The sequence below is a fragment of the Elephas maximus genome, chromosome 8, assembly GCF_024166365.1.
Source record: "Elephas maximus indicus isolate mEleMax1 chromosome 8, mEleMax1 primary haplotype, whole genome shotgun sequence".
Taxonomy (NCBI): domain Eukaryota; kingdom Metazoa; phylum Chordata; class Mammalia; order Proboscidea; family Elephantidae; genus Elephas; species Elephas maximus.
The window spans coordinates 48,000,197-48,017,647 of record NC_064826.1 but is presented as its reverse complement, the minus strand read 5'-3'; the positions used below and the strand labels follow the sequence as shown (position 1 = coordinate 48,017,647).

The following is a 17,451-nucleotide window of genomic DNA, read 5'->3' as shown; positions in this document are numbered from 1 at the left end:
AGGTCTGGTGGTGAACTTCTCTCCAATTGTAAACATCTGTTTCATAAAGGGAGAGTAGGTGAAAAGACAGATGCTTTTTTTAAAATTTATATTTTAAAGAAGCTCTCTATTTTTAATGAAGATACATGGAAATGTAAATAAAGTAAAACTCCAGTGTGATGGCTTCTTTTATAGTTTGGCTATTAAACATATCAAATCATATCTCTCAAAATGTAACAACAAGAAAATATCATATAAAATATATTATTTTTAAAGCATTAAGTATGCTTAGAAACATACTTATTACAGATCGTAGCCAGAAAAGCATATGTATAATGAATTAGTAAACAAAACTATATGAGTGGGTTCCAACTTCTGTTCAGATTTTTTAGATATATGAGTTAAATGTGTCAATGTATTGTTATAAAATGTTTAACCTTTACATTCATAATTATATTCTAGAAATAGAAGGCTTGCTTTTTGCTCATATTTTAGCATATACTAAACACTATCGGCTTAATAGAATTTGATTTATCTATTTATCCTTATAGTATCTCACACTGTAGCAGTGAAAGCAAACGTTAACTCAATCCCAAATCCAGGTACTCTTTCTAAATCATCTGGACATTTGCATATGTGGTAATGCTCCACTATTTCCCTGTTTTCTTGTATCTGTACATGTTTAAATATTGTACTCCTATTATTTTTAAAATAAGGGAAGCCCATTTAAGTTTTCAGGACCAGTCACTGACACATACCTCCTACTTGGAATCTTTCACACAAGGGAAACATATTCAGATGTTTCTGGATGATTTGAACTCCTTGCCCTCTTTATCTAGGGTTCTGACCACCTACTGATACAGCCCTTTTTAAGTGCCCACCAAAACCAAACCCATTCCCGTAGAGTCAATTTCAACTCCTAGTGACCCTACAGGACAAAGTAGAACTGCCCCATAAGGTTTCCAAGGCTGTTATATTTACAGAAGCAGACCGCCACATCATTCTCCTGAAGAGCAGTTGAGAGAGTTGAACCACTGACCTTTTGGTTAGCAGCCGAGTGCTTATCCACTGTGCTACCAGGGCTCCTCTTTTTAAGTACAAGAAGAGCTAATTTATTAAATGAAAAGAGTGACTTGACAAAGTCTCTGTCCAAACCAAGGTGCTTTTTCACCTTTCCCTGGAAGCTCTGGACCGCTCTGCATTTGTAGAAAACACTCATAGTTTTTGCTCCTGTCGTGGTGACTGCCTGCTTTCATCTACTATGTAAGGCCCCACATTTAGCACTGGGATTGATGCTCGGTGGCTGGCTTTCTCTTGTGTGAGAACTTACCTTAAATGTACTTTTTCTTTTTTAACTTATATTGGCCAACGTAGAAAAACCACTGTTCACCCGGGATGCATCCCAGTTGAAGGGAACATTCCTCAGCACCACCCTAAAAAAGAGCAACATGGGTTTTGGATTTACCATCATTGGCGGAGATGAGCCTGATGAGTTTCTGCAGGTGAAAAGTGTGATTCCAGATGGACCGGCAGCACAGGATGGAAAGATGGAAACAGGTAAGTTTCTTGATGCTTTTGAAAATTGTTCTGGGTTTTTCCATTTTTGTTTTTCCCTGAAGGTAAATAAGAGGAGCATCTTTTTGTGTTTTTATTTTGAAGGTCATTTCACTTTAGGAAAACCAAAACTTGTTTTCCTCCTAAGCTTGGGGTATCAGGTTGAAGTACCTGTGCATATCATGTGTTTATAATAAATTTGCAAGAGTAAATTAGGGAATGTCCAACTCAATTGTTCAACCGGTCGGGTAATTTGGAAGCAACTCTCAGTATCATTTTGGTCTCATTTTTCAGACCGTCTTCTTATATTTGCAGGATTCAATGGACTTTTGAAACTGACACTTTTCCAATTTATTTCTAGGGTTCCTTCTCAGGGAAGTGATTAAATTTCCCCTTTTTTTTTTTTTTGTGGTTTATATTAAGCCATTGATATTTTTAAATCTGTATTAATCTTGTAATAATCTCAAGCTAAATTGCCCAGGTTCAATTATTTAAATATGCATGCTTACCTCACAGAGAACATTTTACAATGGCATTAGTCTTTGGATGTACCCATACATTGTTTTACTATAGCGGTTTTTCTTCCTCCTAGTCTTTACAAATTAATTTTCACATGCAATTACTTGGATGTCTATCCAAGTTATAATTGAAATTCATTTCACGTGAAAATACAGACACAAACTGTTAAAGGCAGGAAAATATAAAACAAAACATGAAGAAAGGTGTACAGAGGTAGAGGAGAAAGTAATGAACTATATCTGATTGCACAGTCTGATTTTAAATTCTGCTACCCGGCCCAGGACCTTTGATAAGTCCCATAACTTACGAATATTAATTTTCTTATCTGAAAAAAGTTGGAGAAATTAAATTTGGTCTTATGCATTTTAAATTCTGATTCAAGAATTTCATGGTGTTGGTTTTTGAAATACCTTCGAAAAAGTATTGTAAAATGCAGCAACTATCTGGAAAGAAATATATTCTATTACCATTTTCACAACATTGATTTAATATATATGATACCAGCTTTCTAAAATCCATGAATCTTTGTAAACATACAAATTAGATTACTTTTGCAAAAAAATTATGCCAATTTTATGACCTAGATGTTTATGAATCATTCTTCCGGGGATTTTAAAGTGGCTTGTGTATGAGGGAACAACACATAATTGCAATCTTCATTTTATATTTTTAATTTTAAAAGTTGCCAGTGCTATATTACCATTTATTGTTCCTGTATAAATAACTTTTTTTCAGGGTTCCCTAATGAGTATATTTGTTGCTAAGACTTGCTATTAAGTGGTATTATATATATAGATGTTACAGTTCCTTAAAAGTAGAGATAAAGTTTTAAAACTAAGTAACCACATTTTTCAAACACTAGTTTTTATAAAAGTCATGTGTGTAGTATTTTGCAAGTGTAAGTTAGAGCTTGTCCAACTCACCTGTTTATCCAGTGGTATTTTATTAAGCATCCACACCTTCATGTTGCCCAAACACTATAGAGAAACATCAGTGACTACATTAAAAAACCATCCTAATTACTACAGTTAGGATAAGAGGAAATTATGGAGTTAGCATCATCTTAGAGGAAAAAGGATTCTCAAAGCTTTTGAACCTCAGTGAAATTTTGATAAATCCATTTCTTTTCATATTAAACAATCTAGTTATTTATTTCTCTGATCCAACCCACTAGTCCTTGTTTCAAAACTGGAAGAGGCTTCTCTCAGAGTAAACTTAAAAGGTAAAATAAAAATATTGCACAGCAAAGCTTTTTCTTTTCTTACTTATTTTACTAGTTCGCCACACCCATGCAGGCTGAGTTCCTCAATAACAAAATCAAAGCCTTTATTTAGAATTCAGCAGATTTTCTTTATTCAAGATAATCACACAACAGGGTCGTAATATAAAGAGAGGAACCTCAGATTTGATTCTTTTCATGGTCTCCTATTTATTCATTCAACAAACACTTGTTGAGCACATACTTTCATAATCATTACAATGTGCCAGGGATATAAAGATAGAGATGATACATCCCCATTCTCAAGGCATTTATATCTAGAAGGGCCCTCTGACATGTAAACAAGTAATCGTAATACATTATGATGAGTTCATAATAAATATGATGCTGCCACAAAATCAGTGATCAACAAAAGTTTTTAAAAAGAAAAGTATATTGCTAACTATATAATTGTATTAGGCCTTTATGGGGTTGATAATTTCTGTCACTGAAAAAAAATTTAGTAAAATATTGAAACCTGATGCTTATTAAATATTCAAAAACGATAGAAATGTTTCTTTTTAATTGTGAGATAATTTAAAATAAAATGTAAACACAATTCTGAGCATTCCACAAGTTTTAATAGAGGGAATGGCTCTTTGGTTCAGTTCAACAAATATTTAGTGAATGTATGTGCCAGGTATTCTGGTAGTTACTAGGAACGCAAAAATGAAGAGACAGATGTTTCTATCCTCAAGAAGCTTACAGCATAGAAATAGAGAATGTCATGTTAATAGTTATATCAATGCAATAGTAAAAATGTATGCTAAGTCCAACAATAGTGTAGAGAAAAAGGAGACCCATTCTCTTGTGGGGTGCTCAGGGAAGACCTCATAGAGACAATGATATGTGACAACTTTTAGTGATGAACAGGCATTTGCTAAGTGGACAAGTAAGAAAAGCTATAGAAAGAGGAAACAATATATGCAAGGGCACAGTGGTGAGAAATACCTAGAATAAGCTTTCTGTATCATCACACGAACAATAAAAAAAAAAAAAAAAACTGTTGCTGCTGAGTCAATTCTGATTCATAGCAACCCTATAGGACAGGGTAGAACTGCCTCATAGGGTTTCCAAGGAGTAGCTGGTAGACTCAAACTGCCCACCTTTTGGTTAGCAGCCAAACGCTTAACACTGTGCCACCAGGAACCCGTATCATCACAGTGTACATCAATATTTCACCTTCAGTGAGTGTTCACGATGAGGTGTTGAGTGAAACAATAAGCATGATAACTGGTGAGGATGAACTATTCAGACTTGTAGAAAATATCAAAGAACAGTTTATAGTCATATACCTTCTAATAAAAGGCATATATCATAAATACATGAATACCTGTGTATGAAACCTGTCTCGTATAAATTTTCAAACAACTTTCCACCAATCAGTCATAGTTGTTTCCTGTATAGAGGATGTTTTGTTTACTTGTGTATCCCCAGAACCTAAGACAGTGCCTGGTAAATAGCAGGTGCTCAATAAATACTTGCTAGGTGGCTGTCTGGATAGCTAGCTGGGTGGATGGATGGATGGACGGACAGATGGACGGATGGATGGATACTCTGAGAAATAAAGAAGTGAAATTTGAATTGGTTGAATTCCATGTTTGCAGTGTAGCCTAATTGGACCAGGTAACTTGCCACTTCAGCAAAATCAAACCAGCTTTCCAATTTCTGGATGAAATTAAAAAGATAAGTACAGGTTGAGAACAAAATTAATTTCCATTTTTATAATAATTTCATGTATAAAATGAACTTCAATAATTAACAAAAATAATAAATACTACAGATATGAAAGATAAATCATTGGTGTTTCAAAGTAGAGCAGTCTCGTTATTCATTGAAGTAAGCATGAAAAGATTTTAATCAACTTTTCTAGCTCTAGTTTCTCTCTTATTTAAAAAAAGAGATGCCAAAAGTTTGTGTGGACACAAAGGAATATTCGCTGTACCAAAAAGTCGACATAGGGTCCTGCACAAGAGAAACAAGGGTTGGGTGGGGAACTCTTTCTTGTCTAGTCAGCATTGACTCTTGGGAAGCGATAGAAAGCAGGAAAAAATGGGGTCAGTGTATCGTGTCTACTTTTTGACAACTAAATGCACCAATTCCCAATGGTCCTAAATGTTCTAGAAGGTTTCTTAGAAGAAATTGCCATAGTGCCCAGAAACCATCTAACTTCTGATTGCGTGATTTACACAGCCTAGCAACCATTTGTAGGCATCAGAGACCCTGATAACATTCTTTATTTTAAAAATCAGATTTAATGTGATATGGCTTACATAGAAACCACAGACTCGAGAGAGATTTGTCTAACATCTCCCACTTAAAAAGCTTCCCTTGTTACATGATGTTTCCTGTACTTCCCCAGGCTAATGGTTTAATTGAGTCTTGTGGTTTTCAACATATATAACCAAACCCAAAAAAACCAAACCCACTGCTATCAAGTCAAGTTCGACTCATAGGGACCCTGTAGGACAGATAGAACTGCCCCATGGTGTTTCCAAGGCTGTAATATTTAACAGAAGCAGACTGCCACATCATTTTCCCATGGAATGGCTGGTGGGTTAGAACTGCCAACCTTCAGTTAGCAGCCGAGCACTTAACCATTGTGCCACCAGGGCTTCTCTTCAACATATATAAGAGGGAGGAAAGCTGAGCTATTCATGAAGTTCCCCCATAAACAGGGGTTGAATTAAGAGTTAACTCACAACTTGTTATAATATTTTTCCATTTTATTAGTAAAATTGTAAGGAGTGGTCCTGAGATATCGGCATCCTGGCATTCTTAAAAAAAAAAAAACCCAGTGCCGTCGAATCGATTCTGACTCATAGCGACCCTATAGCCCCTAGCATGTCTCCATTTGAGCAGATCAATAATACTGCTCTTTTATTGGTGACTACCTCTATATTTGTGTTTTTAAAAATGTAGGCACAGATTAATTTTGTCATAATAACTTGAGGAGCTCTTTGAAAATGCAGTCGTGTACCCACCAGACCTGTTATTAGTTAACACTGAGTCAGCTCTGACTCTTGGTGACCTCATGTACAACAGAACAAACTGTTGCCTGATCCTGAACCATCTTCACAATTGTTGATATGCTCAAGTCCATTGTTGTGGCCGCTATGTATTTTGAGTGACTTTCAACCTAGGGGGCTCATCTTCCAGCACTAAATCAGACAATATTCTTTTGTAATGCATAAGGTCTGTGCTGGTGTATTTTCAGAAGTAGATCGTCAGTCTAGAAGCTCTGCTGAAACCTATCCACCATGGGGGACACTGCAGGTATGTGATATACCAGTGGTACAGTTTCCAGCATCATAGCAATACACAAAACACCACCATAGGACAAACTGACAGATGGGTAGTGAACCCCAGACTTATTAATTTTAACTTTAAGGAAGTGGTGTTCAGAAATGCTCATTTATATACTTTAAAAAACTGTCAAAGCAATACATGTATGTGATTAAAAAAACAAAACAAAACATAGCATCAAAATATTTACAATGAATAAATTATCTCCTGGCTCTTCTTTTCCTCATCTTCTAGACTTATACTGCAGAGGCAATCAATTAATTTTTATTCTTTTAGATGTTTCCTTGGTAGCTACCTTCACACCAGTGATTAATGTGCTTATATTGTCTTGATTTAACAGCTTTAGAAATGGCCTATATTTACTTCCTTTTAGAAAGAAATGAAGATTTAGCTTTCACCACCCCCATCTGCCCTCCTACATCCTCCCCACAGAGTTTTCTAATTAATTTTAGTAAAATTTGTACCATTTTTACTTTGTTATGGCTTTATAAAATTGTTCACAAGGCCCAGTAGTATGCTATAAAGACATTATTTTTCCATAAACAGCTTTGTGGAGTTTCACATTGTTTTTCTTTCTTTTTTGCAATATCTTTCTTAAAATAATCCTTCTATTATTTTTTTTTTCCCCCAAAAGCTCCATCACGTCAGGTACTCTAAAGGGTCTTCTTTTATCTGCATGTCTTTTGTCTTTCTGCTCCCGTCTGGGTTGAGTGTACAACCGACACCTGGGGACTTTGCATTATATCTCTCCCAAAGACAGTCCACTGTTATCCACATGCAGTGTCTTCTTTTTTCTTTTTAGCATATGCCCCTTTTACTGGAGCACAGTCTTCATGTGTCTGGTGATTCTGGATTATTCATAAAGTGAAGCACTGAAAAGTTGCTTAGGAGTTGTATGTTTGTGGCAGAGTTTGAAGACTGGTCAATTTTTTTTTTTTTTTTTTTTTGTGCTTTAAGTGAAAATATACAAATCAAGTCAGTCTCTCATACAAAAATTTATATACACCTTGCTATGTATGTACTCCTAGTTGCTCTCCTTCTACTGTTACCGCAAATTGAGGGTTCGAGCCGCCTGCCAAAAAGCCAATACCGAGACAGGAGGAGGTAAGCAGTAAGAAGGCTTTATTGAATACCGGTATTCAAGAGACAGAGGGGGTTAAATTTCTCCCAAATTCTGTCTGCCCTAAAGGGTTGATGGGAGGGTTTTACACGGGAAAGATCAAGGTTACCTAATGTTTTGAGCCTGTAGTCCACAGATGGTCTTATACATCACAAAACAACTACAAAAACTCTTTATTAAACTAAAGATAAACGTGTCAGGGACCTGGACTCTAATCAGCATAACAGGCTGAAAAACTCTAATAAGAATCTCTCGGCTAGTGGGGCTGTCCTGCCAAGTCTGCTGTGGCTGAGATAGGGAGCAAGAAAGAAAGCCTTCCTGTCGGTTTTCAGGCTGAAGGCCATTTCTCAAGAGAACAGAGAAAGAAGAAGAGAGACCAAGGCCACAGGAGCTGAGATAGCTCCGCACGCCTTTGGAAGAGACCAGTGCAGCTGATGCAATTAAAAAATGTTTAGAGATTACCTAGAGCATCATTATGGCGTTAGTCATGTCAAGCTCTCAATCACCTATTTTGAATAGGGGAAAACATGTTGTAAAGTATTAGGGTGTTTGTTATGTTTAAGAGTGGAACACACTGCTCAGCTATATTTTGAACAGAGCCTGCACCATTTCCCAAGGACTAGAGATTAATCACAGCTTATACAGCTATACTAAAACAAATGAGAAAATATATTCTCCCTAATATTAAAACACTAAAGAAAATGCATTTTTGCTACTTCACTAATGAGACAGCACACTCCTCTCCACCCTGTATTCCCCATGCCCATTCAGCCAGCTTCTGTCCCCCTCGGCCTTCACATCTCCCCTCCAGACAGGAGCTGCCCATATATATAGTCTCATGTGTCTACTGGAGCCAAGAAGCTCACTGCTCACCAGTATCATTTTCTATCTTACAGTCCAGTCCAATCTGAAGACTGTCAAATTTTGCTGAGGGTTACTAGGCAGGGACAGTGTATGAAACTCAGTTCCGTGGGGCCTTTCATTTTGTTCGTTTTTGAATACACCCTCATTCTCTAGCTTGGAGTAGGTGGTGGGACTTTTGCACACAGACGTGGCAGGCCTTGTATCAGACATTTCCCAATCCCAAGCCTTCTTGGGTTACTGTGGTGTAACTGAGAGTCCTCCTCATCCATGTTAACCTCCCTTCCAAGAACACACTAAAACAGGAGTCAGCAAACTTTTTCTGTGAAAGTCCAGATAGTAAATGCTTTAGGCCTTTCAAGCCAGGTGGTATCTGTTACAATTACTGAACTCAGCCATCGCAAAAGCAGCCATAGACAATACATAAACAGCTGGGCATTGCTGTGTGCCAATAAAACTTTATTTACAAATACAGGCAGTGGCAGGATTTCCTTGTGAGTCATAGTTTGCTAATCCCTGCTCTAGAATGTATTTTCCAAATCTGTGATACATCAGTTAGATTGCCTTTTCCACTTTTCATATTCTAGAATTCTGGTGAACTATCTTATCTTGTCTTACAAGCCCTTTTCTAGTCAGATAATAACTCCTATTGTATATTCTTCATTAGTGTGGGTTTGTTTTAAGTAGTCTTCATGAAAGAGGATAGCTAGGTTCAGTCTGTCATCTTGAACTAGAAGTCTTAGAATCTTCATTCTTTTTTTGTACCTGGATTAACTAATTTTTTTTTTTACTGTTTCTTTTTGTTGTGCTTTAAGTGAAAGTTTACAAATCAAGTCAGTCTCTCACACAAAAAGTTACACACACCTTGCTATGTACTCCTAGCTGCTCTCCCCCAATGAGACAGCACATTCCTCCTCTCCAACCTGTATTTCCCTTGTCTATTCAATCAGCTCCTGTCCCTCTCTGCCTTCTCATGTCCCCGATAGACAGAAGTTACCCACATAGTTTCCTATATCTCCTTGAGCCAAGAAGCTCATTCCTCACCAGTTTCATTATCTATGTGATAGTCCAATCCAATCCCTGTCTGGAGAGTTGGCTTCAGGAATGGTTCCAATCTTGGGCTAACAAAGGGTCTGAGGATCATGACCTCCAGGGTCCCTCTAGTCTCAGTCAGACCATTAAGCCTGGTCTTTTTACGAGAATTTGAGATCTGCATCCCACTGTTCTCCTGCTCCATCAGGGATTCTCTGTTGTGTTCCCTGTCAAGGCAGTAATTGGTGGTAGCCCAGGCACCATCTAGTTCTCCCAGTCTCAGACTGTTGTAGTCTGTGGTTTATGTGGCCCTTTCTGTCTCTTGGGCTCATCTTTACCATATGTGTTTGGTGTTCTTCATTCTCCTTTGCTCCAGGTGAGTTGAGGCCAATTGATGCATCTTAGATGGCCGCTTGCTAGCGTTTAAGACCCCAGACTCCTTTCACCAAAGTGGGATGCAGAACATTTTCTTAATGCATTTTGTTATGCCGGTTGATCTATATGTCCCCTGAAACCGTGGTCCCCAAGCCCCCATCCCTGCTGGCCTTTGAAGCATTCGGTTGTATTCAGGAAACTTCTTTACTTATGGTTTAGTCCAGTCGTGCTGACCTCTCCTGTATTGTGTGTTGTCTTTCCCCCCACCTAAAATAGTTCAAGTCTACTAATAAGTGAATACCCTCCTCCCTCCCTCCCCATCCTCATAACCATCAAAGAATATTTTCTTCTGAGTTTAAACTTTTTCTAGAATTCTTATAGTAGTGGTCTCATACAATATTTGTCCTTTTGCAGCTGACTGATTTCACTAAGCATAGTGCCTTCCAGAGAACCTTCATTCTTAGTGCACACTAAAGTTGGATGTAGTGGGGGCAAGAAGACTTCTTTTCCACCTACTGTACAACTTAGCAAACACCCTACCCTATCCTGACCCTCTCTCAAGGGAGCCTATGCTCAGCATTGCCTTGAAGGAGTGTTTATAAATATTCCTGGAGACTAACTTTTGGGGTAGAGCCTTCCACCCAGTAGTACAAAGCTACTTAATCCTTACAACATTTAGCTTCCACATCAGTCACATAAGGTGGCTTCTTGAACATTGAGTTATTTCTCATTTACTCACTTGTTTGGATACTCTCTTGATCTCATGTTTGCATTTTCTGAAACTTTAGTTACCCTTTTGTCCTATGGGGAACAGCAAGGATTAGCCTGAGGCTGTAAGTGCTGTGTGGGCAGTGATGGCTCTGCTCTCAGCGTGAGATTCACTGCCCCTCTTCTTAGAGCTGGCCTTTCACTACTGATTCTCTAATTACTATTTACCCAAAGGTTTCCCACCCTGCCCAATGTTTTTTTTTTAGCCCTCCTTAACCACTTTTTCACTCCTGAGCAGGTTAATAAAATCCCATGCTTCTTAATTAAGCATCTCCTGAGAAAGAACTATGTGTATGAGAAAGCCTAAGAAGCAATTCCAAAATATTTTCTGTTTTGTTTTCTCATCACCTCAGAATCAACTTATATACAGAGCTGGCTTCCTTTTGAATTTTGAGCACGCACTGTGGGGATCTCTCCCCCTGACTACTCTCTCACTGACTGGCTGCCTGATAAAAATTTCTTAGAAAGTCAGTCAGCTGTTCATCACCTCTACCCTCCACAACCAAGTCTTCACAGTCAGCGCACACCGTTTCAATTCGGTGGTTTTGTCAATTGCCAGAAGCAAATGAACTAATCAGAAAAATGTAACTTTTCTGCTGTTTGAAGTACCTGTTTAGTTTTCTATTGCTCAATAATAAACCACACCAAAACTTAGTGATTTAAAAGTAAAACCGATTGCTCAATCTTCTGCAGTCTTCCCTGGAATCAGCTGGGTGGTTCTCTTCTGCTAGGTTCAACAGTTGTCTAGAAGCTGTGATAAAGGTAGCTTCACTCACATCTTCCTGCCTCAGCTGGGATGGCTGAACACCTGGGGGCTGTTCAGGTATCATTCTCTCTCCACCTGATCTCAATAAGGTGGTGACTAGACCTCTTTCTATCTTAGGGCTCCAAGATCCTCTTGAGGTCTACCCTGGAACAAACACAGCATCACTTCCGCCCCGTTCCACTGGGCAGAGCAAGTCACAAGGACAGCCTACTTTCTACCTGGTGTCCACCTTTTTGATGATATGTAGGAGATACAGTTGCCACCATCAATGGGGTGCTTGATGCAAGAGAAGGAGAAATAGGTTTACCTTTCGATGGGAGAAGTGGCAAGAATTTCTGGTCATCTGCCACAGAATCCTTCTTTATTTCTTGATTCCTTGAGTTTGCTCAAACTCTCACGAGAAAATCAATTTTTATATTCCTGGGCACTTTGCCTTCTCACAATCTTGCTGGTGGAGAAGATTTGCTAATATTTTCCTTTCCAGTTCTCTATAGCATTGCAGTTAAATAATAGAAAATCAAAATACCACATCCAGAGGTTAAAAGCAGTATAATCAGCAGGTCTCTGGTTCTATCTTTCTAATAAAAATGAAGCAGGCAGTTGCAGCAATTCAGTTTTTAAAATCTAACAAAATATTCAGACTCATATTAATTTTCTAAATAATCTCTTGAAACTAGCATCATTCTGCCGTTTTAGACATTTATGAACTTCAGGTGTTACAGAAACATTGTATTCTCCAAAAATGTATTCTCCAAAAATGCCTAAAAATAGAATTGAATTTCTAGCCAGGTGACCAACACTAATATGTCCAGTACAGAAGAAATAAACTGTACTTGTTTAGCCTGTCAATATATTTATTCTTGATTCTTTCCAAATGCACCTAACTTTCAGAACCTCACTTCATTTTGTTCAAATACCTAATATCTCCACTGGTTAGCAATGTGTCTTTCAGATCAATAACAGGACCTCCCACAGCAAGGGCGAGAACCACTGAATATTTTCTATCCGGCATCTTCCTTTGCAATGAGATACAGGTGATACAGACGCTAGAGTTGACAGAGCCCTTGATTTCAGCTACAAACCAAACCATTTGAGAGGATTAAAAGGAATATGTTAAACCAATTTTTAAAGTCATGCTATGCTTCATCAGTAACTCATTTTGTCCTGAAAAGATTCCTTTGTAACCCAGTTAAATGCTATTTTGGTGCCTCTTTTTCACATATTTCTATCTGTTCTCTTTTTGTATGTGCCTTATTCAGTGCTCTTCCTTTCACTGAAAATCAGAGGCTAGAGAAAAGCCCACTTGAGAAAGGATAACTATATAAGCCCTATTTTGGTTCTCATCTCTGTACCGGGATTGTATACTTTATGCCCATTTTAGCACAAATGTGCTAAATAGCAAAGTTTGATAGTTAAATTTTTTTCTAGTTTCATTATTGGTACCTATTTGGATAAGTCATTGTTTTGAAACCTCAGATCACATAATCATTGAAACATGATCTTCATGACCATTTTACCTATTGAGATTATGGAAATCAATGCATTTAATTGTACACTAAAATGAAATTTTATCCTATTCTTTTTAACCTAATCTCCATAAACGTTTTACATTAATTTGCAGTGCCAGTTCACTGGCCTTCCTAGGAGATAAAGGACAAAGTGGATGGGACCTTCATGCAGTCTAAGAGCAGAGCTCAGAATGCTGCTAAGACACTAGGAGACCAGGGATGCTATACCAGAGTACCTTTCTGGGGTATGAAATTGAGATTTTAAATCCTAGCTTATTACTTAAATGTAATGAGATGGACAGAATACAAAGGGGTTAACATTACTTTTTTCACTTGCTCCTTGGAGGAGGGGACTGGCTGTCTATATGTTAGTGAAGATGTCCAGCTTAAGGTAGACACGTGTGAGATGAAGGTATTATCTAAGTTCATTTAAGAGATTTTCATCATTTACTTTTTAAGCCTGGGGCTAGGGTCACCAATAGCCTTGCTTGTAAATGAACCAAAAGTATCCATAGAGATATAAAGATTTACCAGATTCTGGTATCTGGATTGCCATTTTATAGACAATATCAAATTCATTCAGTTCTTACCAATCTCTCTGCCTGAATTAATGAAACTGAACCTTTGCTTCATCAGGAAATGGTCTGGTTTTATTAAAGGTGGTTTAATAAAGGTATTTTATTAAAGGCGTTTATCTGCCTTAAACCGGCCACTGAATTGTAAACTCTTATTTATTTGCCATTCTCCTCCACCTGTCTGTAAACTCCTTGGGATCAGGAGCTATGTCTGATTGATAAGTGATAAATCCCCAAGGCTTAGTTCATTACCAGGAACATGGCAAATAGTCAGCCTGTTGATTGAACAAGTGAATGAATCTTCCCCTACAGCACTGATTTGCTGACATGGATTGCTACAAAGGCATAAAATTTGCTGTGATAGTAATAGATTCCTCTATGATTATTTGTGCTTCTCTTAGTGAATTATTAAAGGCTCTTCTCACTTTCGTTTACCCAAAATCTCATTACATGAGTTTTTACACTAAAATACTTAGAACAGGACATGACACATGGAATCACTCAAAAATGGTAGCCATTATTCATATCTGTAGACTGTCTTCCTGCAAATTGGAGACTACAGTGTTCCAGGAGTGATGGATATATGAAAAGATCTATGAACATTTTGGGATGTTGGTCCTTTGGAGCCTGGAAATTAAATTATCCTGCATTGACTATTTAAAAATAACTCTTTAAATAGTTTTAATTTAAAGGTGATACCAGCAAATTTTCAGAATCATGGTGCCATGCAGGTAACCCTTATTCTGTTGGTAGACTGGCAGTTGAAATATGGATGTTCCCCCCTTTTGTGTGCATATACCACTGAAAATTGGCCTGCGTTCCACTTGGGCAGGCTGTAAGATTCTAACAACTGATAGCAAGGCACATGTTAAAGAAGTCAATAAGCTACTCTTCATTTGTCTATTGAGGGTCCCTTATTTTTTAATATTATAACCAACTCTGCAAATAACAGCAAGTCAAGTCCTGCATCATAACAAATACAAAGTCTTAGGAGGGTAATATCGTTGGAAAGTACAGAGGCAAGGTAAATGTTAATATTCCCTGAATGAAATATCTATATAGGGCCTTGATACGTATTCCTACAGATTTTCTTGTATATATTCAATGAACAATTGTATAGGTGTACCACATATATATTATTGCTCAAAGATGTGTAGAGTGTGGGTAAGAAGGAGAAAAGAAATGTGTCCTTCACTGTTTCATCAGCTGAAGCTTAGATCTTAGTTCATAATTATAAATCTTTCAGCATTCTAATGAGGAGACTTCACTGAAGTCAATAGGAGGTAAATTACCATGCAGACCTTTGTTTGTAAGTATAACTCTGCTGGTTTTTGCAAGCTGCCAGTGAAATTAGAGATGGAGTGCGGTGCAGTCTGCAAATATGAAAACTGCTGCAGCTGCAGAAACATTATTCCCATATCCAGTGTAATTAATGTGCCTCTCACATGCCCTAGCTGAAGATTTGCATGAACTGATAAGAGCATGCATGGTAAATCTTAAGTGTCATTATCTAATTTTCTACTTTCTTCAAAAATCCAACTCTGTAAGGTAAATATTGCATCTCTTAATGGCAAGAGCTATTGCCAAAAAGGAAAAAATTCCACCAAGTATATGAGATACTGACAAAAGAAGTGCAAACTTTTTTCTGTGAAACCAAGATTAATAACCTAGAACTGTCTTTCTCCGTACCATCACCTTTATGTTCCATCTCTGTTTTAAAGTGTTGGGTCCTAAAATCCTCACTCTTTTCCCATCTTTGTTGTTTTTCTTTCCTATTTTCTCACTTGGCTAGGAAAAAAAGAGGATACTAGGTATATCTTTCCCTGTGTCCTCATGAAAGAATGAAAATATTTAGCATCAAAAACTGGCTTAGGTTACCACAGCTCTCAATGTGATACAAAGCACTTAACATACTTTTAAGCTAGGTGATAGGCAAGCTATGTTAGTGACATTTGTCAGGGTAGTTGCCCATGGACTTGTATAAGACTGTGATCCTCGGCTGGGGTATAAAAGCTTTGAAGTGTTAAAGTAATGAAGTTCAAGTGTGTGTGTGTGTGTGTGTGTGTGTGTGTGTGTGGTGGCGGGGTGGGGGAGTGTGTCTGGGAAAGGCAAGAGCTGAAGTTACAAGCATCCATCCTGCATGGAGTGAACTTCCCTGGAAAACAAGATGCCAGGATCTTCTGGTCACTGGCACTCGCCTACAGGCTACATCAGTGGTGACAGGTATAATTGCAGAAGGTACAAAGTAAAGCCTCAAGTACAAAATCAAAGATATGAAGTTGTTTTCAATGTTTTTCATCGAGACCTGAGTCCTTGAGAGTTTTTGTGTGTGTGTTTTTTTTTTAATAACAAAATGCAAAGGTCATTTTTCCTTGGGAAAAAAATTACCACTTGCCATTTCCTACAGAAAAAGTGACATTTTTCTATGAAAAGGAGACATTTTGCCCAGAGGCAAATAGAGGCAGTTCCAGGATTGCCTGACAGTGAGTTTACATAAGAGCAGAACAAGATGCTGTGCTGCTGGCAGAAGTGACATTTTCCACCCAATTCAGATTCACACTTTCTAAAAAATACAAAACTAATTTTTTTTCGGTGGTAGATCTCGCAGTGGCTTTTTGATGTGTGCAGCGGCATTACTAATTAATGTTATGAATGCATGCTGTGCTGAGACAGTGGAGGTTTTACAAAGATGGCAAGCTGGGGCACTGAGCCCTGAGTCAGAAGTTCAGAGCTTTACAACTGATTCCTATCTCTGGCTACTCCTGTTCTGTTTCACAATCCAGCTAGCAACTTATTGCACAGCAGCAGTACTCCATCTATTAACTGCTATTCAAAATAGAGGTATCTACTTGCTCATTCATTTATTCAGCAAACTTATAATGGAATGTGGAATGGTACTTTTCCTAGTACTGGCTCTAGGACACACCCTACCTCCTTCAGGGCTTCTATGGAACTCCACTACTCCAGTCAACTCCTCCACTACCACTTTGTTCCCCTTCCTGGGCTTCTGTTTATATAGACTAGGGTCATAGCCGTATGAGATGATACGACCTCTTTCACCCCATCAGCTCATGCCACATTAAAGAGCTGTCCAGCCTCTTGATGCTGGGTTTTCATTACAGTCATATGAGATGATATGACTACCACCCTAGTCTATATAAACAGAAGCCCAGAAAGGAGAGCAAAGTGTCCTCAGGGTCCTTTTCGATATGTAGGATGCAGCATTTGTGTCAACAGGTAATCCATCCCTGCCCACGAGAAAGGGAAGGGCACTTCCCCTCCAATCCCATGCCAAGTAAGGAAAAAGTCTCCACAAAAATTACTCATTGGGACTGGAGTTACCTGAAAGAAAAGGAGATGGGCGTTTGGTTTCCCAGTTGAACATCTACTCAAGCAATGGACTTGCTTCCTTTGTCAATCAGCATAGAGGAGAAATAAATTGGAGAAAGATGGCAGGATAGAGAAGACCTGGCAGTGAAGCTGCAGCAACCCAACATTTGGCGTGGAAAGGCTATGTGAGTTTTCTGTGGTTCAAATGACCATGGTGAAGAAAGTCTGATTTGATCCAGCTGTCTTCTATACACTTCTCAAGAGAACTGCCTGCTGGGAATGAAAACCCAACATCAAGAGGCTGGACAGTTCTCTAATGTGGCAGGAGCCAATGGGGTGAAAGACATCAAGCTTGAGCCAAACATTGCACTGGCCTTAGAATGGATACACAGATCCATTTCATGAGAGTGCCAGCCACCAGATGCCTGCCACTTCACTGGCCAGTTACCATTTGCCAGACAAGCAGGCACAACCAACAAGCAATGCAATGGCAGCCAGTT

At 38.3% G+C, this 17,451-nt stretch overlaps 1 protein-coding gene across 2 annotated transcripts in view; it reads left to right on the top strand.

The window, feature by feature from the left end:
• Positions 1 to 17,451, top strand: part of MAGI2 (membrane associated guanylate kinase, WW and PDZ domain containing 2) — a 1,497,921-nt gene that overhangs the window by 1,168,156 nt on the left and 312,314 nt on the right. For both annotated transcript variants that reach the window (XM_049894296.1, XM_049894295.1), the window contains exon 9: positions 1,354 to 1,536. In XM_049894296.1, the coding sequence (XP_049750253.1) occupies positions 1,354 to 1,536 (183 nt within the window). The remainder of the gene's footprint in view (positions 1 to 1,353; positions 1,537 to 17,451) is intronic.